This window comes from Siniperca chuatsi, linkage group LG5 (genome assembly GCF_020085105.1).
Source record: "Siniperca chuatsi isolate FFG_IHB_CAS linkage group LG5, ASM2008510v1, whole genome shotgun sequence".
Lineage (NCBI taxonomy): Eukaryota > Metazoa > Chordata > Actinopteri > Centrarchiformes > Sinipercidae > Siniperca > Siniperca chuatsi.
The window spans coordinates 1,136,128-1,163,242 of NC_058046.1; the positions used below are offsets into that span (position 1 = coordinate 1,136,128).

At 46.0% G+C, this 27,115-nt stretch overlaps 2 protein-coding genes and 1 long non-coding RNA gene across 7 annotated transcripts in view; 1 reads left to right on the top strand and 2 right to left on the bottom strand.

The window, feature by feature from the left end:
- tti2 (TELO2 interacting protein 2) overlaps window positions 1-4,770 on the bottom strand; it is an 11,996-nt gene extending 7,226 nt beyond the window's left edge. Inside the window, exons 1-6 of one of the 2 annotated variants that reach the window (XM_044197492.1) lie at window positions 4,599-4,768; window positions 3,399-3,932; window positions 3,103-3,302; window positions 2,805-2,862; window positions 916-1,044; window positions 609-701 (exon numbers count right to left, since the gene is read on the bottom strand). In XM_044197492.1, coding sequence (XP_044053427.1) covers window positions 609-701; window positions 916-1,044; window positions 2,805-2,862; window positions 3,103-3,302; window positions 3,399-3,914 — 996 coding nt within the window. In that variant the 5' untranslated portion in view covers window positions 3,915-3,932; window positions 4,599-4,768. Of the gene's footprint in view, window positions 1-608; window positions 702-915; window positions 1,045-2,804; window positions 2,863-3,102; window positions 3,303-3,398; window positions 3,933-4,598 lie in introns of both variants that reach the window. The other variant, XM_044197493.1, reaches the window with a different exon arrangement.
- A 494-nt stretch (window positions 4,771-5,264) lies between these two features.
- LOC122876810 lies at window positions 5,265-8,745 on the top strand. Its single transcript, XR_006378137.1, has 2 exons — window positions 5,265-6,398; window positions 6,543-8,745. It is a non-coding gene; the product is annotated as an uncharacterized LOC122876810 (long non-coding RNA).
- On the bottom strand, window positions 7,985-25,702 carry LOC122876772 (chromaffin granule amine transporter). 4 transcript variants are annotated; one of them, XM_044197488.1, is made up of 16 exons: window positions 23,985-25,702; window positions 20,388-20,486; window positions 17,300-17,697; window positions 17,092-17,216; window positions 15,384-15,442; window positions 14,976-15,269; window positions 14,416-14,505; window positions 14,182-14,225; window positions 13,850-13,910; window positions 13,554-13,649; window positions 13,385-13,463; window positions 13,095-13,146; window positions 12,597-12,660; window positions 12,301-12,420; window positions 11,989-12,122; window positions 7,985-9,563 (listed from the first exon to the last, which is right to left on the bottom strand). In XM_044197488.1, the coding sequence occupies exons 1-16, from the start codon at window positions 24,022-24,024 to the stop codon at window positions 9,453-9,455; spliced, it is 1,866 nt and encodes a 621-aa protein (XP_044053423.1). In that variant the 5' UTR covers window positions 24,025-25,702; the 3' UTR covers window positions 7,985-9,452. The 4 variants fall into 4 exon arrangements, with proteins under 4 accessions (XP_044053423.1, XP_044053424.1, XP_044053422.1 ...); XM_044197489.1 differs by lacking the exon at window positions 23,985-25,702 and adding an exon at window positions 23,024-23,073; XM_044197487.1 differs by lacking the exon at window positions 23,985-25,702 and having other exon boundaries at window positions 14,976-15,068; window positions 15,186-15,269; window positions 20,388-21,833.
- Between the last annotated feature and the right edge of the window lie 1,413 nt (window positions 25,703-27,115).

A 27,115-nucleotide genomic window follows, 5' to 3' on the forward strand; every position in this document is an offset into this window, starting at 1 on the left:
CCGAGTCTGACTGTAGGGGCGAGCTGTGTCTACAATCACTTCCTGTTCACGTCAAGTCACTTTTATTTCTCCGGCCACAAATCACAAGGAGCCTGGAGGAGCCTGGAGGAGCCTGAAGGAGCCTGGAGGAGCCTGAAGGAGCCTAAAGGAGCCTGGAGGAGCCTGGAGGAGCCTGAAGGAGCCTGGAGGAGCCTGAAGGAGCCTGGAGGAGCCTGGAGGAGCCTAAAGGAGCCTGGAGGAGCCTGAAGGAGCCTAAAGGAGCCTGGAGGAGCCTGAAGGAGCCTGAAGGAGCCTGGAGGAGCCTGGAGGAGCCTGAAGGAGCCTGAAGGAGCCTGGAGGAAGCGACGCTCTGAGCGCTGAGAGGGAACCATACGTTCATACGTTGGTGTTATAGAAAGACGCCTTCAGGAACCCGGACTGGGAGCCAGACCTGATCCTGATGCTGTGCAGTCTGAGACCCCGCAGCTGGTTCAACAAAGACCAACCTCCACCTTCACACTACCGCCAGTTGCACAGCAACAGTGTCTGGAGCTCTCTGATTGGACAGTTCTTAACACAGTGATCTGTGGGACTGTGTGTGTGTGTGTGTGTGTGTGTGTGTGTGTTACCTGTATGACAGCAGCCTCTGTGGTGTACAGGTGTTTGAATAACGCCTGGTAGAGAACTTCTGCTCTGTTGAACTGACGAAGATCTGCAGCAGGCTGAACACACACACACACACACACACACACACACACACAATCATCATCATCATCATGTGTGTGTGTGTGTGTACCTGTACCTGTATTTGACATTTTGGCCGGCTCACAACTTCAGAGGGCTGTTTGAAGGTTAACGCTTGGTTCGAAGGGTGAGTGCATTATGTCAATGACGGTCCTCACAAAGATAGAAGTACAAGGATGTGTGCGTTCTCACCGTGTTGAGCACGATGTGGTGCAAACAGCGAACTCCCAGCATGCAGTTCTCTGGTCTGTAGTGGTCGCTGAGGAGGAGGGAGGGGGGGAGGAGGTGGGGCAGATGAGGGGAGAGAGAGGGGCGAGTCACCTGCACAAAACACACACACACACACACACACACGCTGTTAGAAGCGTGACATCATCAGATCACACAGCTTCCTGTCTGACAGCCGGACAGGAAGGAAGTGCTGCCTTCCCACAATTCCTTGCTTCATCACCAGAGGACTCACACTGAGCTCAGAGTTCAACCAAAAGAAACAGCAGAAAACCTCCTCGTTAAAGAGCAACTTAACGTTCTCTGTTTCACCTGTAACCACGGCAACAGTGATGTCACAGCGAACTGGAGTACACCTGCACAGAAGGCGGTGTCGTCCCTCATTCGTCCAGGAGCGTTCCATCGTTGAAAAGGTTTCAGTCGTAGTCGTCTGGACGCTGTTTTCAGAATCAAGACGTTTCAGCTCCCATCCGGAAGTCATTCTCAATTGTGAAAATGGTCTGAGAACTCAGAAATTTAAGCTACTCTGTGTTGCTTAAGCCCCGCCCTCAGGGAGGAGTCTACCTGAGTATCTGTTGATTAGCTAGTTTCACCTGAAACTGACCTAATTGTTTCCATGATGGCCCAGTAATCAGTAATCAGGCCTATTGTTTTCTGGCTGCACCTCCCTCATCACTGTTAAGTACCTGATTAGCATGTGATTGGCTTGACCACGGTGTTAATACACTGTGGTAAAAGAAGGAACGGTGTCTCCATCCTTTATGTATCTGGACTGTCTGAAAAACTACAAAGGATCTTCAGACAGCACGATGTTCCTGTCTTCTTTAAACCAGGCAACACTTTAAGACAGAAACTCGTTCACCCTAAGGACAAGTTACCCACACAGAAACAGAGCAATGTAGTTTACTCCATTCAGTGCAGTGAGGAAAACTGCAAAGAACGGTACACAGGTGAGACCAAACAGCCACTTCACAAAAGACTTTATCAGCACAGACGACACGCTAACTCAGGATTTACAGAGCGCCGTGCATTTGCATCTAAAAGCTACAAACCGCACATTTGAAGACAGCGAGGTGAAGATTCGAAGTAGAGAGAAGAGTTGGTTTGAAAGAGGAGTCAAAGAAGCCATTTTTGTGAAAAAAGAAAACCCCTCTTTGAACAGAAATGGTGGTCTGAGATTCAATCTGCCCAAAGTTTACCACAGTGTATTACCACCGTGGTCAAGCCAATCACATGCTAATCAGGTACTTAACAGTGATGAGGGAGGTGCAGCCAGAAAACAATAGGCCTGATTGCTGATTACTGGGCCATCATGGAAACAGTTAGGTCAGTTTCAGGTGAAACTAGGCAGGTAAACAGCAGACACTCAGGTAGACTCCTCCCTGAGGGCGGGGCTTAAGCAACACAGAGTAGCTTAAATTTCTGAGTTCTCAGACCATTTTCACAATTGAGAATGACTTCCGGATGGGAGCCGAAACGTCTTGATTCTGAAAACAGCGTCCAGACGACTACGACTGAAACCTTTTCTACCTGCACATAAACAAGGTTTTCAGCTGCTGTTAACTTCCTCTTTGACTCTCTCTCACGTTCGGCTGGAAGAATGAACCGAAGACTGAACACTGGAGGTTAAAAACGTTGTTCGGCGCCTCGTCAGACACGCGGCTGTCAGCAGGCGTTTCAGTCGTGCGACAGCATTTTACACTACAGCGACAAAAACCCAGGTGACCTGCACTCAGCAATGCGCCTGAACACATCCTGCCGCTGACGGGATCATTACGTTAATGAAGACGCCGTTTAACTGACGGCTGTTCAGTCTTCGATGACATCATCGCTGAACAAAAGGTCAAACTCACCTGCAGGAGAGTCCAAGCAAACACCAACTTCACTGCTTCACAACGCTGCCACGAGTCCCTGCAACACACACACACACACACACACACAGTTACAGCTGAATAGTGTGACGGCGGTGGAAATCCTCCATCTTGATGAGGCGTCACATAAACAGAACGCAGCTTCTTTTCCAGCTGGAGAAGATTTACGGATCTGTTATTTATCCTCTGAGCCCAACCCGACCCCCCCCATCTGAAACTGAAGACCTGAGAGCCTGACCCCCGACCCCCGACCCCCCGACGGCCAGAGACAGATTCTCACTTGGTCAGTTGAGGCTGCAGGACGTCCAGGATTCCTCCCAGAATTCCTCTGCTCCTCCCTCCTCCCCCCTCCTCCGCTTTGTCCTGACTCCCGTCCCCCATCAGGAGGTGGGGCGAGTCCCTCCAGCCCCCCGCCCTCAGCAGCGCCCCCTGCAGGCTCTGTGCCGCCGCTCTGGAGGAGGAGCTGGTCCACGCCTGATCCTGAACGCACACGAACAGATTGAAACATAAAACCTAATTTTATCATCATTACTATTAGAAATGTCTGTTATAATAAATTCCAGGTAACATCGTCACCTGGAAATGTGTGACAGCGAACACGCAGATGGGAGGAGCCACAGTCAGCAGCAGACCAGTCCGACCTCCTCTGGCTCCGCCCCCTGCCTCCCAGTCTCCCAGAGTTCCCAGCAGCGCTCTGAGGGCGGAGCATACTGGTCCGGCTCGGGTCGGGACGCTCTGATAGGCCGCAGCGGGCAGAGAGCCGCAGTCGTCCTCACAGAGCGGCAGAGCTGCGCAGCCAATCAGAGCACTGACCAGAGAGCTGTACGCCGCCCGAAGCCCCGCCCAGCCGTCATCCTGATTGGCTGAGACTGGGGAGAACAGCCAATGGGGATCTGCTGTTTGGAAGAGCTGTTCCACACGACCAATCAGGGAGCTCGTTTCAGAGTCTGTGGATGCGCCAATCAGCTTCTCCTGCAGCCGGGACAGGAGCTCTGTGATTGGAGGAAGAGCGGGAGAGGGGAGGGGCTTCTCTGAGGAGGAGGAGGAGGCGGGGGAGAGATGAAGGTCATGAAGCAGAGAGGAGAGCTCCATACTGCAGTGGAGGCGGAGCTGATGGAGGAAGAAGAAGAAAGATATTAACAGTTTCTTCTCGTTCAAACGTCAGTTTCAGAAACCAGGACGAAAACACGACAAACAAACGATTAATGAGAGAAATTAGAAAACAATAAAACATTCAGATCAAAGCGTCTTCCACCAACGAACCGATGAAAAAGGTTTTCTGTTGTTTTGTTTCTGAGACACAAAAAAATAAGTACACACACACACACACACACACACACACAACACACACACACACACACACACACACAGTTTACTATATCTTTATTTTGTTTATATTTCTGTGGAGTTTGTTCCCAACATGAAGGGCTGAATAATGACTTTCAAATATTGATCAAATGTTTGAACTAAAGCAGCAATTAATCAATTAGTCGATCGACACAAAATGAAACTTTTGAGATGCTCGATAAGTCGTTAAATATTTGAGCTTCTCAAAAGAAACAATGAGCAGCTTTAATTTGTCTAAAATGATAAACTGAATCTCTGAGCTGCAGATTAATCAATAATCAAACTGTATTATATAAACTCCAGGTTGTTCAATGATCTCAGATCAGAGTTAATATGATAATAATCTAATATCTGGATCAATGAACCGTCTGCTGATCAGTTTATTCGGAACTCTGCTGTAAAATAAAGTTAACATATCGATAAACTGACCTGACGTCAGCCGCGGAAGCATCGATTGATCCCGCAGCTGATCAGCTTCCATCGATGAAACAAAACACGTTCAAATCAAACATTTCCTTCAGATCCTCTGCATGCAGACTGAAAGCTCCGGGAGCTTTACAGGGTAGGGACCGTGTGTTCGGACAAATGCCTCCGGCCGGTACAAGCTCCGCGTGAAAGGTTCCTACCCCCCGGAAACGCTGCTGTTAATAATATACGATAATAACTAAACATTTCTAAATTAATTAATTAATACACAAATACATACAGACACGCAGTAGTGGAAGAGGTACTCAAATCCTTTACTGCAGTAAAAGTAGCAACACCACAGTGTAGAAATAAGTAAAAGTCCTGCATTCAAAACTTTACTGAAGCGTCCGGCGTGGAGCGTTTAGCGGCCTCTAGTGGTGAAACTGCAGTTTGCAGCCACGTGAACGCCGCTCGCCTCGCCCTCCCCTTCCAGGCGTGCAGGAGGAACTGCGGTGAAGCGAAACTCGATAACGGCCCTCTGTAGAGCCGGTGTCTGGTTTGTCCGTTCTGGGCTCCTGTAGAAACATGGCGGTGCAACATGGCGGCCTCCGTGGAAGGGGACCCGCTCCCTCTGCAGATATAAAGGCTGATTCTAAGGTGACGAAAACACAACGGTTCTTATTTTCAGGCGATTAAACACTGATGAATGTTATATTTCTGCCGACAGCTGCTCCTGAACGTTCCACGCTGGAGCTTTAAGTAAAAGTACAAAAGTATTTGTGTCAAAATGTTCTTAAAGTACCAAAAGTACCACACTTTCCTCATGTTTAAGAATTACTCACTTGTATAAAGTCAGAACAACAAGACAAAATAAAAGAAGAATGATCCAAATCCGAGCAGCAGAGGGGGAGATATCCTGACTTTCAGTCCAAAAACACTGGGTCCTACATTTCCCATAATGCACCTGGTCTTTGACATTAGCGGGGAGATGAAACTGAACAAATAAAACCGGAGAGCTGTTTCAGTTTCTGGACAAACACCCGACGTCACAGAAATCCGAGCTCGTTTGCTTTTTAATGTTTATACAGAAGTCGAAGAAACGACACGAGAGAAAGTTTGAGTCGAAACATAAATCTGAAAAATCAATAAAGAAGAAACAGAAGAGGACAAACAGTTTGACAAAACAATCCAAATGTGGTCGAAAGGTTCGTAAAATCCAAGTAAGTGGACCTCGAACGAGGAACTCTTGAGCTTCTCCGAGTTCTTAAAGACAAAACGAGGCGGCAAACCAGACGCCAGCTGACAGAATTTGTATTTGTGAATTATGAAATAAAACTGTGTCCAAAAAAACACAATAATGTCATTAAAAAATAAAAACAACTCGATGAGGTCACCGCTTCAGAGGCTCGAACGCAGCTCGGGGGCCCAGAGACGCGTCGGGACACGTCGGACAGATCAGAGAGAGTCGATGTGACCGGCAGACCGGCTGAAAGCCGATGTTCACCTTTAAAAACCGATTTGTTTACCGTAAATCAGCATCAGAGGTTCGGAGTTTAGACTGAGCCGTTTCCTACCTGTTTACACAGACGCGACCACATCAGAGCTGCCTTTGATGACCACACACACACACATACACACACACACACACACACACACACACACACACACACACACACACACACACACACACACACACACACACAGATTAGTGTGTGTTTATTCATATTTCAAAGCCGGAGGAAATGTTTTGAAGCTGTTTGTGTGTGTGTGTGTGTGTGTGTGTGTGTGGGCTGAAGCTGCTGTGATCTGCTGTCAGAGGATGTAAGTGCGCTCGGTTATATTAACCACACACACACACACACACACACACACACACACACACACACACAATTATTTGATCAGATTAAAGTCATCTTTCCTTTTTTAAACCTCTGTCTGTTGTTGTCTTATGGCCTGATGTTTCAGCTAGCTGCCGTTAGCATCAACACACCTGCTAGCTGCTAGCTAGCTCTTCTCCTTAAACCGGTTCAGACTCCCGGCTTCATTCAGCGAGGAGGGAAACTCTGTGTCAACTGGACAAAACGCTTCACGCCGCCGCCGTGGGGATTTAAAACGACATCTCATCTTAATAATAACAGTAATAAACTTTAATGATGATTACAAATGTGAAAATAGGTTCGTAGCACTGAGGTGTTGGCAGATGGGTTTAGATTAGCACAAGGTTCAGGTTAGATCACCGATTTGTTAAGATCATTAGCTCAGGGTTCAGGTTAGCTCGAGGCTAAGGTTAGCTGAAGGTTCAGGTTAACCTATTAGCTTTCAGGTTAGCTCAGGGTTCAGGTTAACTTATTAGCTTTCAGGTTAGCTCAGGGTTCTGGTTAACCTATTAGCTTTCAGGGTTCAGGTTAACCTATTATCTTTCAGGTTAGCTCAGGGTTCAGGTTAACCTATTAGCTTTCAGGTTAGCTCAGGGTTCTGGTTAACCTATTAGCTTTCAGGTTAGCTCAGGGTTCTGGTTAACCTATTAGCTTTCAGGGTTCAGGTTAACCTATTAGCTTTCAGGTTAGCTCAGGGTTCAGGTTAGCTCAGGGTTCAGGTTAGCTCAAGGCTAAGGTTAGCTGAAGGTTCAGGTTAACCTATTAGCTTTCAGGTTAGCTCAGGGTTCAGGTTAACCTATTAGCTTTCAGGTTAGCTCAGGGTTCAGGTTAGCTCAGGGTTCAGGTTAGCTCAGGGTTCAGGTTAACCTATTAGCTTTCAGGTTAGCTCAGGGTTTAGGTTAGCTCAGGGTTCAGGTTAACCTATTAGCTTTCAGGTTAGCTCAGGGTTTAGGTTAGCTCAGGGTTCAGGTTAACCTATTAGCTTTCAGGTTAGCTCAGGGTTCAGGTTAGCTCAGGGTTCAGGTTAACCTATTAGCTTTCAGGTTAGCTCAGGGTTCAGGTTAGCTCAGGGTTCAGGTTAACCTATTAGCTTTCAGGTTAGCTCAGGGTTAGCCAGCACAGAGAGTCATTTTGTTGTAGAAAACATGAAAACTGGGCGGCGGTTCTTCTCTTCTGTGTGATGTAACAAGCTTTCTATTATATTGCGACTGCTCGTATCAGAGCTAACGCTAATATTATCAGTGTCCGGGCCGCTGTGAAATGATTCTTTATGAAAGAAAAACCGAGGCTCTGTGAGCTTTTCATCCACTTCCTGTTTACTTTTCCACCTGACGGAGCTTCTGTGTGTCCTGTCGTCATTTTCCTGAGGAAGAAACGAGCGTCGCAGGAAATTAAAGAGCAGATAAGAAGCGTGTGAACACACACACGAGCTGATTTCCGTCCGGATGCTTCTGTGGAATCACACGCCTCGGTTTAACACGTGAAAACACTGAGTCCAGGTGAGGAGGCAAACACACGCAGGTACACAGGTGTTGTCCAACTTACAGCAGGTTTTAATGGTGACACAGGTCAGAGGTCAGATACAGACTCAGGTACAGTTTCACATCTCAGCAGAAAACGTGAAGTGACACATGTTTACATGGAAATCTCCTTAATGCCAGACCCCCTTCAGATAATTAAGGGATTTATAAATAGTGGAGGAGAAGAAATTATTTTTGTATTTTTCACCTTTAACAACACTTTCTAATATAATGACAAATTCAGGAAGAAGAGAACCTTCATCCCAAAGCTGTATTTTTAGCGTTTTAGTTAATTTCAAATGAGAACGTTAAATTAAGAGGCTCTTGGACTTGCCACTAAATGAAATTACATTGATTTGCTTTACAAAAATAAATGTAATCCCTATAAACACCAAACGGAGTCCAACTGACCGTTCGCTAAACTGCGGCAGCAGTAACTAGCAGGTGTGTCACGCAGATATTCTGTTTAATACGAGTTTCCGAAACAGCAGGGAGTGGTTTAAACAGTGTGTTTGTCTTTGTCTGCTAACGTTAGCATGTCCGGCTAATTAGCTTATTACCTAGCGCACCATATCATTAGCGAACGCCATTGTTTTGTGGGGTCACAGGTTAAAAAAAGCCCCGTGTGTTGGATGCTATTCGAGCTACGGCTAACGTTAGCGACTCTGTCCTGCAACACAAGCACAATCATTACACAGTGCCGAGTTAGCATGATAACATGTATTTAGCCGTGAAATGCATGTTTCTGACCCGTTTGCAGGTTTCTTATTTCCATCAGCCACAGTTTTCAACCAACTCACTGGCTGCTATCAGTAAATTGAACATCCTGGAGTTTATATAATCAATCAATTAAACTGCTAATTGTTGTTAGAAAAAAGCTGATAGAAGATATTCGGCCTGACATCATTCAAGACTAAAAACAAACAAAAAGTCGGCGCCAGTTAATTTGTTCACGTCTGTCTGAAATCAGGGACGCATTGTTAAAACACGAAACGACGCGCGAAGCAGCAGCAACTAAGGGGGGCGGGGCTTAGCGGACGATCTGTTGGAGGCATCCAGGTGTCTTTTAATTGAATTTGCGTAAATCTATTCACATCAGTAACTTCGTAAAGCTGCACACACAAAAATGCCTTAAAGCCTCCCTGAATTAATAACGACATTTCGTACAGAACCCCGACTTTGTGGCATTTTACAGTAATAAATGATCAATCATTTATATTTGTTTATATATGAGGAGATTAAGGGCCGACGTCCTGTCGACACCGTCCCTTTAAGAAGCGTTCGATGTCTGTTCTGTTCTGACTGTGACGACAGGAAGTCTGACGACGAAGGTAAAACGTGTCTGGAGACAACATCACAACATGGACTTCTTCAGGTGTGAGTGTGTGTGTGATTGTGTGTGTGTGTGTGTGTGTGTGTGTGCGTGCGTGTGTGTGTGATTGTGTGTATGTGTGTGTGTGTGTGTGTGTGTGTGTGTGTCACTCCTCCGTCTCTTCTTCTTCGCTGTAGTCGCTCAGAGGAAACTCACGACTCTCCTTCTGTGTGTTGTAGCTTTTCCTGTGCATCGCACACTCCTGGTCGATGATCGCCTGCAACACACACACACACACACACACACACACGCACACACACACACACAGTCGATCAATAAACCTACCTGCATGTCTGTGTAATCTGTGTGTAATTGAGAGTTTATTAAGCAGAAATGTTTCCTCTGCAGCTTTGAGGGCAGCAGCGTCTGATCTGTGATCAGTCTAATCACTGTGTAATGACTTCACACAAACACTCTGGCTTCAACATCACAGAGACGCACACACACACACTTCCTGCTGATCTGTCAGGACCTGCCGCTGCACTGTGTGTGTGCGTGTGTGTGTGACAACCAGTTTACTGTGTGAACAGGACACATTTTGTTTTGTTCAGCAGTGTTTAGGGGACTTCGTTCGGCTGCGTTTAATCAAGAGTTTCCAAAATTTGTTCAAAAATTTGTCCAAAAAGAAAGCCGAGTGACATCATCTGCAGGGAGTGGCCTGGGGTGACCTAAACTATGATTGGCTTTTGGAGGATCCATTTCTTTTTGAGGACTTAAAGTATGGAAGCTTCATACCAAACTGTTGTGTTGTGATTGGTCGGTTTATTTATCTTTTAAATTAACTTTTTAAACACAGGAAAAGTAAGAAACTGTAATGTTAGTGATTAAATCAGACATGAGAAATGGTAAATTAATGCTATTCCGACGTGTGGAGGCGCCACTGATCGTCTGTATTTCCTTTTTTTTTTACACTTTTCCCACAATAACAAAAAATATGGCAAAAGTGCCACTGAGGGAACTTCCTGTTTACATCCCCCAAAGCATTATGGGAACTGTAGTTCTAAAACGTAGAGCATGATTATCCACAAAATAGAAACAAGACAACGAATAATAATAAAATCCATTAATATGAATTTTATTATTTAATATGTTTTTCATGTTGCACTATCAATATGTTTTTTTACTAATGTCAAAATCAGAAGACACTTTGTTCACTTGTGTCCGTCCTGGACGAAGACTCCCTGCTGGTTTTTTGTGTGCAGGTTTTCTTTCAAACGGAGGGTCGAAGGATAGACGGTGATGTGTGTTATTCAGACTGACTCACGTTTTGTGATTTTGGGCCCGTGGAGATAAAACTGACCTGAGTAGACATTCAGTTAGAAAGGCAAACAAATACCTGCGTCAAAGGCCCCGTTCACACTGCAGGCAAAAGTGGCCCAGTGGTCAAGTGACCGGGTCAGACTTCTTCAGAGGTAGTGTGAACGCTCAAATCTTGCCCAGATCTGATTTTTTTCAATGCAGCCGCAGTGTGAACAACCAAGGCGGATTTGATGCGACTTTTACGTCAATCTACGTCGACATTTGTCACAGTTATGCGCCGGCGAGTCAGCCCCAGACACGACAGACGCAGACAGTAACGTTAAAAACTTGACTAGATGTGGAGAACAGCGATGGAGCGAGTCAGCGGAGGGAGACTGAGGTGTTAGACCTAATTAGTACTTGGGGAGATACTTGAATTCAAGCTAAACTAGAAGGATCCTGCAGTAACCGCTCCGTTTTTGAAAAAATAGCACACGAAATGGAAGAACGGGGACGCAGAAGACCTGGCAAAGCCAAACAGGTTACCCATCGTGCGGTAACCGACCCCCGTTAACTCCTACACGTTTCCGTACGGAGATGGGTCGCCTAAACCGAGCGTCCTGCCGTAGGAGCCTTGAGGAGAGGCGCTGACAGAGATGACCAAAAGTTGCCCTCGACATCCGAAAGTTTTCAAAGAACAGCGTCTCGGTGAAACTATTCACGTCACGTCGCCACCGCTCCTGGCTTCGTCTACGCAGACACACAGACGTCTGTAGCGAATTTGCAGCCATAAACCCGCAACCAGTTTTGCTCTCTTTCTCTTCGATCTCCTCCTCTTCAGCACCTGCTCGTTAACGTTACTGCTTCCATTACACAAACATTTTGAAATAAAAGCGAAAATGCTTACTTCCTCCATGACCTCCCGCGCTTTAGCTGCGTCTGACGTCATTGTTGTTGTTCTTTTGCGCACGCGGGTTAGTTTGAAACCTCAAACAGTTCACACTGGAATCAGATGCAGGCCACATTTTAAAAGGTAACGTGAACAGCCAAACAAAAAATCGGATCTGAGCGAAAAATCTGAATTGAGCATTAAGACTTGCGGTGTGAACGGGGCCTATAGATATCCGGTTACACTGCCTGAACGGACACCTGCCAGCCAATCAGAATCAAGAGCTCTCAGTGGCTATGGTATCAAGCAACAAGTGTTGGACGGAACAAACTACATCCTGACGGTTTATAGCTTCTTAGGCTGAACAGTCGTGGAGCTAAACATGTAAGGTTCGTCCTGAGGGGGGCGCTAGAGGAAAGATCGTGGCGTCATTCAAATCTAAAGGGTTCGTCCTCTGGAGAGCAGGCTGCTGCTCGCTGTGACCATGTGACCGCGTGTTTAGATGCGTTTTTACCATTTTCTCCTCTCTGACAGCAGGGTTACGTAACAGGAAGCAGAGGGGCGCGTACAGGATGTTGATCACGCCGATAAACACCATGAGACAGGGGAAACCCACCGCCTGGACCAGAGCGCCCCCTGTGGACGGTCCTGGAACAACAGACACAGGTGTGTAAATATCATTATCACTTTATAGTGCTAACATTTATGTTGCTGGTGCGTTTTTCAATTAGCCGTCCGCTACTTTGACCATCTTTGGTCGTTGAAACCACCAGTGCAGTATGTGTGTATACGTGTGTGTGTGTGTTTCAGTGTGTGTGTGTGTTACCGATAGCGAACCCCATACACAGCGCTACGTCAGCGATAGCGTAGACGCTGCCGTAGACGGAGGCGTGACGGATGTCGACCAGGTAACCCATGATGGCCATCATGGAGGAGTCCACCATACCTGAAGGCCAAAAATCATTCAGTTCAACAACTAAGTCTCATAAAAACTGTAAAAACGATCAGAGTTATTGTTTCCACAGTTAATATAATAAAATATCAAGTTTGTTTGCATCAGTTTACCTACAAACGCCTTCGATATTTGAGATTCAATGAGGTAATGAACATGTGGTTAATCACCTATAGCGAAGCCCAGACCTCCGTTTGGGCCAATCAGACCGTAGATACTGGTGGCAAAAGGAACCTGACACACACACACACACACACACACACACACACACACACACACACACACACACACACACACACACACACACACACACACACACACACACACACACACACACACACACACACACACACACAGTAACCATGTTACCGCAGCTGAAGCAGTTAAGGGCACAGTAGTTAAATTGGGTGTTTTTAACATTAAGTTTGGTTGCTGGCGCCGAGAAAAGATGTTGGTGCAGGTCTCACATCACTTCCTGTAACTACAACATCCTTCACCACGTGAATTTATTGGATGTATGGGTGAATCAGTGATGGATGGATGAACAGGTTATTGGATAGATACATGGATAGATTATCACATGGAGGAATGAATGGATTGAAAATTGATTAGATGGATGATGACTGATTAGATTATTAGACGGATGGATGGATGGATGTCGTACTTACACACAGCAGACTGACGCCAACGATAAACATCCCTAACATGGAGCAGAGCCACCTGGAGACACAGAAATACCCATCAGCCACCTGTCTGTCTGTCTGCCTTACACCTGCAGGTTTACCAGAACTCTTCGGGATCAGGTCTGAACAGGACTCAGACTTTCCAGAAAAGGTAATCTGTTAATCTGCTGATTAAACTTCTTCCTCTGTGGCGCTCGTATGAACTGAACAACTGTCTGTACGAATGTTTTTACAGTCACACACACACACACACACACACACACACACACACTGACCGTCCCATCTTGTTGGCCAGAACACCGAACAGGTTTGTTCCTATCAGGTAGGAGATGCTGGCCGGGAGGAAGGCCATACCTGCAACACAACACACACCTGTTAGAGAGGGAGAGGAGGGAGGAGGGGCTGGACCGAAGAAGCGGGCAGGAAGCAGACAGCGGATCGTACCAAGTTGCCATTTAGGGGAGCACATGGTCTGCATCATCCAGATGGGCAGAGTCGGCTCCAGGATGGCTACGCCCATGTTGGCGAAACACAGAGACCCTGCAGACAGACAGACAGACAGACAGACAGACAGACAGATGACGCCGCCGCTGTCCCTCTGCCCCGACACCCACGCACATTGAAGTGAATGAGTAAACCCCAAACTTCCAAAAATGTGTATTTTCTGCCTCCAGCGGCTGAAACAGACGTTTGGGGGTAAACGTGGTCGTACAGGTGAGTGTGAGGACACGCCTCCTCACCTGCGCTGATGAGGATGTACGGATCTTTGAGCAGCGTCAGTAACGGAGTCCCCTCCACACTCTGAAACACACAAACTGAAGCTGGTCATTCTGGTCCAGAACAAACCGGACCAGCGACCAGAGTCCGGCCAGGCCAGAATGGATCAGATCAGATCGACTGGTTCGGATCACTTTAGATCAGAAAAGACCGGATCAGACCAGATCAGAAGGCATCAAAACACATCAGATCCAGACCATCAGATGAGATCACATAAGGCTGGATCAGACCAGACCGGACCGGATCAGGTCTCATCGGTGTTAGTATGGCAGTAGTGGTTTTAAAGTGGACTCACCCCAGGGGAGATCTTTGAAGGCTGCAGGATGCACAGCTGTAATACTGCAGCACACAAACACACACCAACATCAGAACAGGATCAACACGTACGCAGGACGTCACAGGTTCAAAACCCGCCGGCAGCATTTAGAGACGCAGTTAATCATAGTTCATACGTTTAACCGAGATAAAGTGATTATTTTGTTTGCACTGAACAACTACAACTCCCATGAGTCTTAGGAAATGATCTTACCTCCGTCAAACACAGCCAGGAAGGCCAGGATCAGGAAGGGGGCCCTCTTCCCCACAAACTCATACATCACGCTGCCGAACGGCGCTCCGACTGAAACACACCGACATTCACTTAGACATCACACACACACACACACACACACACACACACACACACACTCGTCTATCTTTGTGAGGACAGTAGTTTTAGACCGTGAAAGCGAGGACATCTTCAACGCGCTGTGTGTTAATAACTTTAGTTACTTTGCAGATTAATAATATAAAATATAATCAACAAATAAATGATGATGTATCATCAGATAAATCTTTATTGATCCTCGGGGGGGGGGGGGGAGCTCCACCTGCACCAGCTGATGGACAAATTAATTAATCAATAATTATAATCCAATAATAGAATATATATTATTCTGCACGATGAGGACTTTTAGCGCTTTAAGTTCATTTTAATACTTTTCTACTTTTACTTAAATAAAAGATTGAATGCAGGTGTGTGTGTGTGTGTGTGTGTGTGTGTGTGTGTGTGAGTGCGTGTGTGAGTGCGTGTGTGAGTGTGTGTCTCACTCAGGACTCCCATGGCCAGTCCTCCCAGTGCGATGCCCATGGCGATGCCTCTCTCCTCATCATCTGTGTACACACTGGCCAACATACCCAGACCTGCACACACACACACACACACACACACACACACACACACACACAGGTGAGGACACGAGGTCATCGTTCTTCTTCGTTGGTGGTAAACACGCACTGTGGATGGAACGGAGCGTCGACCTGCCACAGAGGAGAAGGACGAGCCGATTCCCTGCAGAGAGCGAGCGAAGAACAGCAGAGCGTATGTGCCTGAGAACGCAAACACTGACACACACACACACACACACACACACACACACACAGGATTAGACATTGCTTTATAGAAACACACTGTCGTCACCGTGTGTGTGTGTGTGTGTGTGTGTGTGTGTGACTTACTGATGGTTGACACAAACATGATGATGAAACCAGCAAACATGGGGATGTGATATCCGACCCTGCAGAGGCAGAGAGCAGCGAACTGATGCAACGCTTCGTTTCATTTCTACATATTTTAGGATCATTTCTACAGTTTTTCCTCCATTGTAACTTCATACTTCCGCTCCGCCACATCGCAGAGGGAAAAGTTGCACTTTTCGCTTCACTGCATTTATCTGACGGCTTTAGTTTCTCTTCAGCTTCAGATTCGACGTAAACAAAACGTACAATAAGCTAATAAAATACAAAACATTGCTAAAGATGAAACCAGCGGTTTCTAACAGAAAGAGTTGAAAGTAGCTCCGCCTCAACCGGCTGCTCTGACATTCACAGTCTAACACTGTCATATATAATAATAACATCAGTCACATTTTACTGCAGAACGTTTGCTGCTGATGCTTTAAGTTCATTTTGCTGATAAAACTTTTTTACATTTCTGAATGCAGGACTTTTCCTTGCAGAGAAGCATTTCCACGCTGTTGCATTGGTACTTTTACTGACCTGAATACTTCCTCCAGCACTGACCGTGAGAAACTAAATGTTTCTTCATCAGCAACATGAAGTTTCGATCACTGCATCACTACATTTGCAGTCTTTTCGTATTATTATTATATGTATTAAGAAGCAGAAATATCACTTCATAATCACTCAGTGGTTTCTGAATCTCTGCTGTTCCACATGTTCTGATTTCCAGGCGACAGGATGTAATATGTCAGATCACCGCAGAGACACAAACTATGTTTTTGGAACAAACCTGGCAGCTGATATTTTAATGGTTTTAGTTCGATTTGTTAGTTGTTTTTTTTTAGTTGATTTAACCAGTAGCCGTCTTGGCTGCACTCACAAAGATCAGAGCCGCTCAGGCCAAAGAACTTTCAGCACAGCACAGGAGCATGCTAACATTAGCTAGCTGATGTTAGCATGTTAGCATGCTAACATCAGCTAGCAAACACAGAGTGCAGCTGAGGCTGATGGGAACGCCATCAGCTCTGCAGGTATACCGTACATACTTATCATCAACCTCTAAATCCACTTTGTACTTTACACATATTTTAATTTTATACTTAAACCCACTTGGTACTTAATTTATCTGACCTGTATTATAGTGTATTATATATTTTTTTGCTTAGTACAGTTCCCTGTGTGCACTGACATTAGCTAATGTTAGCATGCTAACATTAGCTAGTCAGCAGTGAACACAGAGCGCAGCTGAGGCTGATGGGAGCGTCAGCAGCTCTGCAGGTGTTTGGTCAGAAACCAAAGTGTCGGACGCGTTAACATGTCGACCTGATGGTGGCGCTAGATGGAAAGTCAGAGGATCAGCAGAGTTATTACAGTTCATCCTGAGGGGAGCGTGAACGATGAAGCACGTTTCATCACAGTCCAGCAGCTGCTGAGATGTTTCAGTCTGTGACGGACCAACCGACGCTGCCGTCCGTCCAGCTGCTAAATAAAGTAGCTAAAAGCGAGTAAGTTACAGGCGAGTCCGTCACAATCAAACATGTTTCACAACTCTTCTCCGACATAAAACACTTTATCCCCCAAACGTTTGTGGGGAATAAAGTGTCACCCACGAGGTGTGCGACATGTTTCATTTTGATAGGCTGAAACTCCCATCGGTGTGCACGCCTCACTACGCGTGTTTTCTCAGAGGAGGTTACTACGATACCTGTTCGTGAGCGGACCGACGAACGGGTTGATGAGCAGCTGGATGAGAGCTTTAGAGGCAAACAGCAAACCAACGCGAACATTTTCCTCCTCCAGGAACGCACTGTCCTGAAGACAGGAGGACTCCTGCAGGAGAGAGGAGACGGGAGAACATATGAACTCACCTGTAAACACTGATCAGTGTCAGGTAAACGTCATCCTCCACCTACTGTAGCGTTAGTGGTCTCGTTGATCTGCAGGTCTGTGGCCCAGCTGGTCTGGTCTGTCGGCTCGGCGTCGGGAGTCGGTTCAGTCCGGATCTCCTGCAGGCTGAAGGTCGTGTTGTCGAACAGAGACACCAGAGGAGGGAAGGTGGGAGGAGACGACCGGGGACTCTGCTCTGACTGTGCACCCAGGAACGGTGCACTGTGGCTGGGCTGAGGGAGCTGTGAAGGCTGGGAGGTCCGGCTGGAGGTCTGGAGGTTTGACCTCGGGGAGGGGGACTGTGAGGGCACTGTGCCCAAACGTGGTGCACTGAGGCTGGGCAAAGGGAGCAGGGAGGGCTGAGCGGTCTGGGGCTCTGGACTAGGATGCTCCATGGCATAGAGGAATGTGGGGATGATCGGCACTGCAGGAGGAAGATTGATTCATTCATTGGTTGCTTGATTAAAATAAAGTTAATTCACACCATAAATATATTTAAATCACAAACATATTTGTCTTAACAAGCCAGTTTGTCTCTGGGAACCTGGATGTTTCAGCCACTCAGGGGTTCAAACCTTTGTTACAGGAAGAAAGATGTAAATATGAACAATGACGTCGAGCGGACGGACGATTTACTCCGACAGAGTAAACCGTCAACTCAAAACCATGTCAAATAAAAAACGGTGCATGATTTCTTCCTCACTCACCAACTGAAGTGCTGCTCAGCAGCAGTGTGCTCGGTGCTGCCGCCGGTGGCCGTAAGATATATTACAGCAACGCTGAATAAAGCCGTCTCACTGCAGGAGTTTAACGACCTGTAACTTTCCCATAAAGAGAACTTTTGCGAACCTTTGGTGCTGCGTTCTGCCTTGTGCTTCGATAGCATTTTACAAACACACTCTGTCGGCACTGTTCGGTAGATGCCTGCAGTTCTTTGACAGACAACATGGAGGAAGTCGCTGGAGTCGGGACCAATCAGTGGAGGACGCAAAGCCGTCATTTCGGACCTTTTTTCCGTTCGTGTAGCGTGTCGATGCGCTGCTCCGCTACTTGGTGGAGAACACTGCTGATGACTGGAAGCGTGCACGCTGCTTAGTTAATATTACGTTGTGTTTTACCCCGTTACGTATACACGCACACATTACCGGCGTAAATTGGGGCAAACAACGCAAAGTTACATCTGCCTGACCAGAAAACGACACCTCCAGCCCCAGTGAGCACTCAGCATCATCTCCTGAGGGATTCATCCGCACAACGGGCGGCGAACTCAGGAAACAAAAATCCGTATTTTCATTTCTTCCCATGATGAATTTTAAGAGCTGCTGAGATGGACGATTGATCACCTCAGTCAGGATGAGTAAAAAAAAATCATAATCAATGTGTTTTAAGGTTTTTTTTTGTTATTTCAGATACCAGTACAGTGATCGGCACACGAGTCTAACTAAGCTCTCGCTCCGCCTGCAGAATTTCTTCAAAAAATGAGCCTTCGAGGCAGAAAATGAGACTAGATGACTTTGTTAAGGTGGATGGTTTAATGCTTTATTTTACAGGTTGGTCATTTCCTAATAATTTCCTGAAAAGAATGATTCAACTTGGAGCTAATTACGGGTAAAAAAAAAAGCAACTATAGATCTGCCGCGTTGAAACCTAAAAACATATTGATTAGTTATTCATTTGTTTTCTGAAGCTTTACTCTCTTTACGTTAGTTCATAGGAAGTCACTGATTCAAAGTGAACCAATTGAACTCTTTTCCTTAAATTCGTACCAAAAGACAGAGTTCTGTCCGGGAACCACAGACTGCTTCAAAATACTTATTTTGCATCCAAAGGAAGCAGAAGACTTGATCTGAGAAGAGACTGAAGGAGACAACGGTGAACTGAGACTGCAGGCTTTAAAGTTCAAGGTCAGGAGGTCGTGTGTGTGTGTGTGTGTGTGTGTGTGTGTGTGTGTGTGTGTGTGTGCGACCTCTGCAGCCTTTACATTCAGCTCTGAGTCTAACTGCTGACGACAGCTTCGACCTCCAGGTTTTCAGTTGCGTCACAGCTCCAGCAGGTGAGACGATCTGCTACTGGATCACGTCTGAACACACCACACGGCCAAAAGTATGTGGACAGCCGAACCTGCTGCCTTCAGTCTGTCCTCCAGATGTTGAACCAGCTGTGGGGATTCAGACTGCACAGCATCGGGATCGGGTCTGGCTCCCAGTCCGGGTTCCAGCTCGTCCCAAAGGTGCCGGATGGGGCTGAGGTCAGTCAGCTTCTGTCTCACCAAACCGGGACAAGCTTCTCTTTATGAGCTGCTTCGAGTCGTGTTGAAAGAGACAAAGTCAGACTGCTGTCTGGACCCGTAGTGGTCTGTGGCAGATCCTGGAGTGTAAGTACCTGGACTGTAGTTTCTGTACCGCGACAGCGACGCCACAAACATGATGTTGCTGTGAAAACCACGTATCTCCATCAACACAAGAGAAGCAGGCCTGTTTTCAGTTTAGTGACTCAGATAGTCCGTGGGTTTGAAATGGTTTATTTATCCCATAAAGGGACTTAAAGGGACAGCGCCCCCCCATGTTCCCTCTCAGCTGTGCGAGCTGCAGAGTCCTGGAGACTTCGTCTGCGTGTTCTGAATATAAAGGCGCTGAATCACAGCAGAAACCCTGACCCGGGTACTGAAGATGATCCTCAGGTCTGTTGCTTCAGTTTTATGCGGGAACTCTTTTCTCCACCAAACAACAACACTTCAAAGGCTGTTTGCAGTGACTCGGCTTCAGCGCGTCAGCGTGCTTTAAACTAAGAGCTTATCAGATCCTCCGACAGCTTCTGAAGCCGCACAAAGCAACTTTCCAAAACCTTTATTCTGACATCACAGCCACCTCACACAGCGATTGGTCGGCTGCGTGGAGGTGCGAGAGGAACAAGGGTTTGAACTTCTCTGTCACTGCGAATGTCTCCCAGTGAGGGACGGCGAGGACGTTCACAGCAGGAAGAGACACTCTGATGACCGACAACACTGAGTGTGTTACTGTTGTATTGTCCAGTAATGTGTGTGTGTGTGTGTGTGTGTGTGTGTGTGTGTGTGTGTGTGTGTGTGTGTGTGTGTGTGTGTGTGTGTGTACTCACCGACCACAGTGAGCAGCATGTTGTCGAGCAGCAGAGCGACACACACCACCACCAGGACGAGTCTGGGAGAACCTCGACTCTGATGGAGCCACGCCATGTCTACACACACACACACACACACACACACACACACACACACAGTTTGCTTTCTAGCATTTCTCATATGTTTGGTATGTCGCTGGAACGTTTTACGTCGGTGTTTTGGTTGGTTTTGTCTGCGTGCACAGATGATGAGGCTGTCCAGCTGATCCACACTGACCCTCCTCTCTCCAGATGTTACACAAAACATTACAGGAAACCACGAAAGGTGCAGATTACATTAAATGCATTTAAGCGTAGGCTTACTGTAGTTTAGCGTGTTAGCATGCTAACATTAGCTAGTTAGCAATGAACACAGAGCGCAGCTGAGGCTGATGGGAACGCCATCAGCTCTGCAGGTGTTTGGTCAGAAACCAAAGTGTCGGACACGTTAACACGTCGACCTGATGGTGGCGCTAGATGGAAAGTCAGAGGATCAGCAGAGTTATTACAGTTCATCCTGAGGGGAGCATGAACGATGAAGCACGTCTCATCGCAGTCCAGCAGTTATAGACGTGGAGGACATTAACGTGCTGACGTGGCTGAAGGAAACGCTCCTCCGTCCGACGGTTGGTGTGACGAATAAAAAGAAGACAAAAACATGAATAAGACTTGATCTTAAAGTTCTGGACGATGTTATTTATCTTGTAGTTTTCTGCTACTACATCGACCTCATTTCTCTCTGGATCAAAATGATTTTATGATTAAAAAGTTAAATTTTCCGATTCTGTTTAAGTCTCACGGCCACGATGTTAAAATGCTGAACACGAGCCTCGGTTCTGTTTGAGTCGCACACGAGGACGTGACGTGTTTGCTGACGTTTTCAGAAATGGCGGAGGCCGTGGAAGTTCATTTTGCGGTGGATGGTCGGTTAATATATTGTAATTCTCTGTAAATCTCATTTCTTGTTCCTCCGCATGGCGCGGAAATACAGAGTCAACGACGAGGAGTCTTCTTCGCGTTGCCTCGCAGCGGCGTTCTCACGGCTTACCGCTTGAACGCCAAGCATATCGCGTGCTCGACTTCTCGTGTCGAAGGCAGCATGTTCCTGTGCTGCAGTGAAGAAGCTGATCCTTCATATCACAGCTGATCTTTAATAAAACAACGGGACATCTGTTACCATCAGACTCCAGATATTAGTCTGAGCCGGCAGACTGGCCACTGCTGTTTACACACGGCTTGGTGTCTGATCTGGAGTCTGTTTAGAGCTGTTGCTTGGTGTATTTCTGAACTTTCTTTATGCTAAGCTAAGCTAACCACGTGCTGGATCCAACTCTGAGACTAATTATATATTCATATAACTCTGCTGATCCTCTGACTTTCCATCTGGCGCCACCATCAGGTCGACACGTTAACGCGTCCGACACTTTGGTTTCTGACCTGCAGAGCTGCTGATGCTCCCATCAGCCTCAGCTGCGCTCTGTGTTTACTGCTAATGTTAGCATGCTAACATGCTAAGCTAACATGGTGAACATTATAGCTGCTAAACATCAGCGTGTTAGCGTTGTCCCTGCGAGCGCGTTAGCACGAGTTCAGCCTCGCAGAGTCTGGTTTTAACCCTTTTCTCACCTTGTTTTCAGTGAAACATATTTAATGTTTTTAATCTCGTGATGCGGACGATCGTCAGAATTAGTTTGGACGAGATGCAGAACGGAGCGAATATCACAAACAAATGGATTTTGTGCGAACAAGAAAGCGTGAATAAAAGACTTTTCAACACGTCGTCAGCGCTGTTAGATATTTCCTCGTTGGCGTGAACTGACTGACTGACTGTTCGCTGTCTGCTGCTCTGCCTGCTGACTGTTTCAGAGGCTTTGTCCTCCCTCACTAACACAGTTATCTCTCTCACACACACACACACACACACACACACACACACACACACACACACACACAGATATACACACACACACACATCCTATTACCCCCCTCTAATTGATCTGAAATGTAATTTTGCTTTTGAATCCTTAGTTTGACGCAGCAGAAACAGACCTGAGCTCATCTGTACGGTCGAATCTTCTCATTTATATTCTGAATTATTTCATTATCGGCGTCTTTCTGTCACTTGTTAATCAAACAAGCAAATCTAAATAAAACAACCAGCTGCTGCTGACAGAGCAGCAGGTGACGATCAATGATCAATACGTGAGCCAGCACGCATCCGTCCGTCAGGCAGCGGCAGACGAGTTCAACCGAACACCTGAATGAATAAATCTAAATTAAAACACAATAATAAGAAATATAAAGAAATGACAACGAATGAAATGCGGGTCAAAATAAAAGCTCAGCTGAAATTAAAAACAGATAAATAAATCTGATTCAAATTGCAATAAATCAACGAAATAAAGAAAACGCAGAAGAACTCAAACATAAATAAAACCTGAAGGAAAAGTTCCACTAAAACTGAACAACCGGCAAACTGCAGATGAAATAAAACCTAAACATTAAAGTCAGACTGAAACTGATCATCTGCAGAATAAAAGCTCCGTTCTGACTTTAAGAAACAGAAAAACTAAACGGAGGTTTGTTCTGGACGCAGACAGACAGGTGGCTCCTACCTGAGCGAGCGAAGCCGTTGCTCTTCTGCTTCCAGCTGCTGACGGACCGAATATATATCTGGGGGGGCGAGGAGGGGGCGAGGAGGGGGAGAGGAGGAGGCGAGGCGAGAGGAGGCGAGGGAGGGGGAGGACGGGGGAGCTTCCTCCCTTTTATTGTGATTATGATAAAAACAGACAATATGGAGACACACACACACACACACATCTACACACACACACACACACAGGTCAGAAGGTGTATCATTTGTGTTGCTGGTGTAGATGTGTGTGTGTGTGTGTAGATGTGTGTGTAGATGTGTGTGTGTGTGTGTAGATGTGTGTGTGTAATTGTGTGTGTGTGTGTAGCTGTGTGTGTGTGTGTGTGTAGCTGTGTGTGTGTGTGTAGATGTGTGTGTGTAGCTGTGTGTGTGTGTGTGTGTGTGTGTGTGTAGATGTGTGTGTGTGTGTGTAGATGTGTGTGTGTGTGTGTAGATGTGTGTGTGTGTGTGTGTGTGTGTGTGTGTGTGTGTGTGTGTGTGTAGCTGTGTGTGTGTGTGTGTGTGTGTGTGTGTGTGTGTGTGTGTGTGTAGATGTGTGTGTGTGTGTGTGTGTGTAGATGTGTGTGTGTAGATGTGTGTGTGTGTGTGTGTGTGTAGATGTGTGTGTGTAGATGTGTGTGTGTGATAAGGTCTCCAGCCTGCAGGTTGTTCCAGGGCTTCAATAAAAGGACAGCAGATGCTCACAATTACTGACACACACACACACACACACACACACACACACACACACACACACACACACACACGCAGGTCTGTTTACACTGCTGTTCTCGCTGCATGACGTGCGTCACGCTCGTCCTCTCACACTCCACACATGAGCGCAAATAATCCAAAAAACAAATATAATATTCAGTCAAACACAAATGAAAGTTTTTATTTGAAACAGATATTGTGTGTGTGTGTGTGTGTGTGGTGAAACCGACCTGCTCTCTTCACGTCACTGCTGATCATTTTCCAAATCATCCATCAGCTGTTACAGACTTCCTCCCGGCTGGGGGGGGGGCAGAGTCCACCTGCACAGAGAAACCAGCTCCGGCTTCGTGTCTGTTAACGAAGTCCTGCTTTAAAACAATCAGCCAGTGGCTTCACCGGGGGGCCTCTGTGAGGGAGAGCCCCCCAGGTGGGTGAGGTGTATTTCTGTCACGCTACCCCCCCCCACCTGTCCCTGTCACCTGTGATATCTTTAGCTTTAGTTATCGCCCACAGATGGTTTCCCTCTCCAGCTCTGCTCAGGTGTTGCACCTGGCCTAGCGAGAGGGAGGGGCTGCTGGCCACACACGGTTAGCACAGCATCCGTCTTTGTGGGCTAAACACTTAACACACGTCTTGTTGCTTTGATACAAAATGCACGCAGTTAACACCGATTTAAAACGCTTGAACTTCTTTTACACACAAGCTCAAAGACCAAAACAACTTTACACTTTACAGTCAGATTTACAAACGCTTTCACGCTGCGTGTCAGAACAGAGAACATCGTGTTCTGAACGTAACTCATACAGGCTAAAGTCAAAGCGAACAGCTGCAAACACAAATATATTGCCTGTGTTTTATCCCACTGCTAATGAGAAACAGCTGATTGCAGTTATGCAAATATATAAATCGCAGCTGATTCCCATCAGGAACCACACTCAGGTGTTTCAGTCGCATGATCACATGTTCTGAAAGAACTCTTTGGGCTGATCTCGTGTGGAAAAGGAACAATATGCATGCATTTACTAAACCCGACGAAACAACGATGTAGAGGCTTCAAAAGAAACTACGATGCAGAACTCAATCTGTGATCAATAACAACTGTCTGTTGTATCAGGGCAGACCTGACTCACAGAATAATGCAGTTTTTAGCTGATGATAGTGTTTTCTTTGTCACTGTGTTATGATTGACTAAATGTTCCTGTTGGAAGAGAACATGTGTTCGTGTTTCGAATAATTATTTGATTTTAAAACATGTTTGCAGTGTTTTGTTAGATGCGGTGTATTGTGTGTTAGTTTATTATTGTATTTTGAAAATCAGTTTTGGGGGTTTTAGTTTACAACGTGTGATTTTGAGCATGAAATTAACCATTTTGCCAGTTGTGTGTTTTAGGCGTGTCGGTGCGTTAAGAGTTTAGGAAAACTGTCACAGCGATTGTAAAAAACTGTAAAATGAGCTCCACCTGCAGCGGCCGCAGCGTTAAAGTGATGAACACGTTTCACCTGATGCTCAGACTTTTGTACTTCAGTCAGATTCTGAATGCAGGACTTTTGCTGGTAACAGAGTTTCTTCTTCCTCTTAATTACAACATTTGGTTTTCTTAAAAAAAAAATCTCTAATTAAGGACATGTTAAACCTCATAATTATGACTCAGCACGTCATGATAACGAGATCTGTGTATCTCATAACTACCCGCCTAATATTTCACAGTCATCTGAGAAAGTAAGATTATGACTGTGACGCGTTTCTGTACAAATCGGCTTGTTTTGTGGAAATGACACGAAGACAGACTCAGTCGGATTTCTGCACGAGAGTCAAGCACGGCGGCGCTTTGAGCTAAATGCTAACATGCAGATGTTTAGCAGCTATAATGTTCACCGTGTTAGTTTAAGTTTAAGTTAAGTCTGTAAACTGGACATTGGATCATTAACATCACTGTTAATACTTGAAATAATTGTGCAATATTGTGTGTTAATACTATATCAACCGTCTCATAATCATCTTAATAAGCTACACTTAACATTTGTTACAGCAGCTCGCCTTTACGTCAGTGCGCACAGGAGAAAGTACTAGAAAACGATATGATACACTATAAACACTATAAACAGGTCAGAAAATAAATTAAGTATCAGGTCGGTATAAGTATAAGATAAACTAAGTGTCGAATACCAAGTGGGTTTACCGCTTGATGATGAAAGTACAGTATAAAATACACCACATATGTAATAAGTAATAGTAATAATAAGCAGAGGTGCATGTACTGTCGAGAGTAATGGAGGTATATGATATCAATATAATAAATAAGAAAAACTAACATGGGAAAACTAAATATTGCACAGGAGTATTAACACAGAATATTGCACAGTTATTCAAGTATTGCAGAGATGTTAATGATCAGTGTCCAGTTTAGTGACTTCGGGTCCTACAGACTGACACTTAGAGGGAGGAGTTAAAGAGTCTGATGGCCACAGGCAGGAGTGACTTCCTGTGGCGCTCTGTGGTGCATTGTGGGGGGATGAGTCTTCCGCTGAAGGCGCTCCTTTGTTTGACCAGCGCGTCATGGAGCGGGTGGGAGACGCTGTCCAAGATGGCGTGTAGTTTACCCAGCATCCTCCTCTCTGACACCACCGCCAGTTCATGCACTATTACTTACTACTTATATTGTTATATATTATATTATATTGTATTATTATACCGTACATACTTAACATCAACCTCTAAATCCACTTTGTACTTTACACTTATTTTAATTATATACTTAAACCCACTTGGTACTTAATTTATCTGACCTGTATTATAGTGTATTATATATTTTTGCTCAGTACTTCTATCCCTGTGTGCACTGACACTAGCTAATGTTAGCATGCTGACACTAGCTAATGTTAGCATGCTATTAGCTAGTAAACACAGAGTGCAGCTGAGGCTGATGGGAAGTGTCGGACACGTTAACATGTCGACCTGATGGTGGCGCTAGATGGAAAGTCAGAGGATCAGCAGAGTTATTACAGTTCATCCTGAGGGGAGCATGAACGATGAAGCACGTCTCATCGCAGTCCAGCAGTTATAGACGTGGAGGACATTAACACGCTGACGTGGCTGAAGGAAACGCTCCTTCACGTCCTTTTAAACGTCAGAGAAAGGCGACCGATGAGCCGAGGATCTGTGTTTCCTTCGCCGTAACGAACAGGACTCACTTCATGCATCAAGAGCCCACATTCCCTCCAAAGCTTTGATTTTACCGCCTTCTTCTTGATCCCGAGGACAGACTCGACTGTCCTGCTGTCTCCTTGGGCAGCTGTGTGATTGGCCGGGACACCTGTCAATCAAACAGACAGACACACCTGGACATATTCTCCTCTTCTT

Bases quoted from the DNA above. Each gene is read 5' to 3' on its own strand.
- LOC122876772 (XM_044197486.1), bottom strand. From the start codon at position 20,676: ATGTTTTGTGTAACATCTGGAGAGAGGAGGGTCAGTGTGGATCAGCTG. The intron at 13,911-14,181 runs GTGAGTCCACTT...TGTGTGTTTCAG, and splicing joins CTTCAAAGATCTCCCCTGGG to AGTGTGGAGGGGACTCCGTT. The intron at 12,661-13,094 runs GTAAGTACGACA...TGTGTGTGTCAG, and splicing joins TTGGCGTCAGTCTGCTGTGT to GTTCCTTTTGCCACCAGTAT.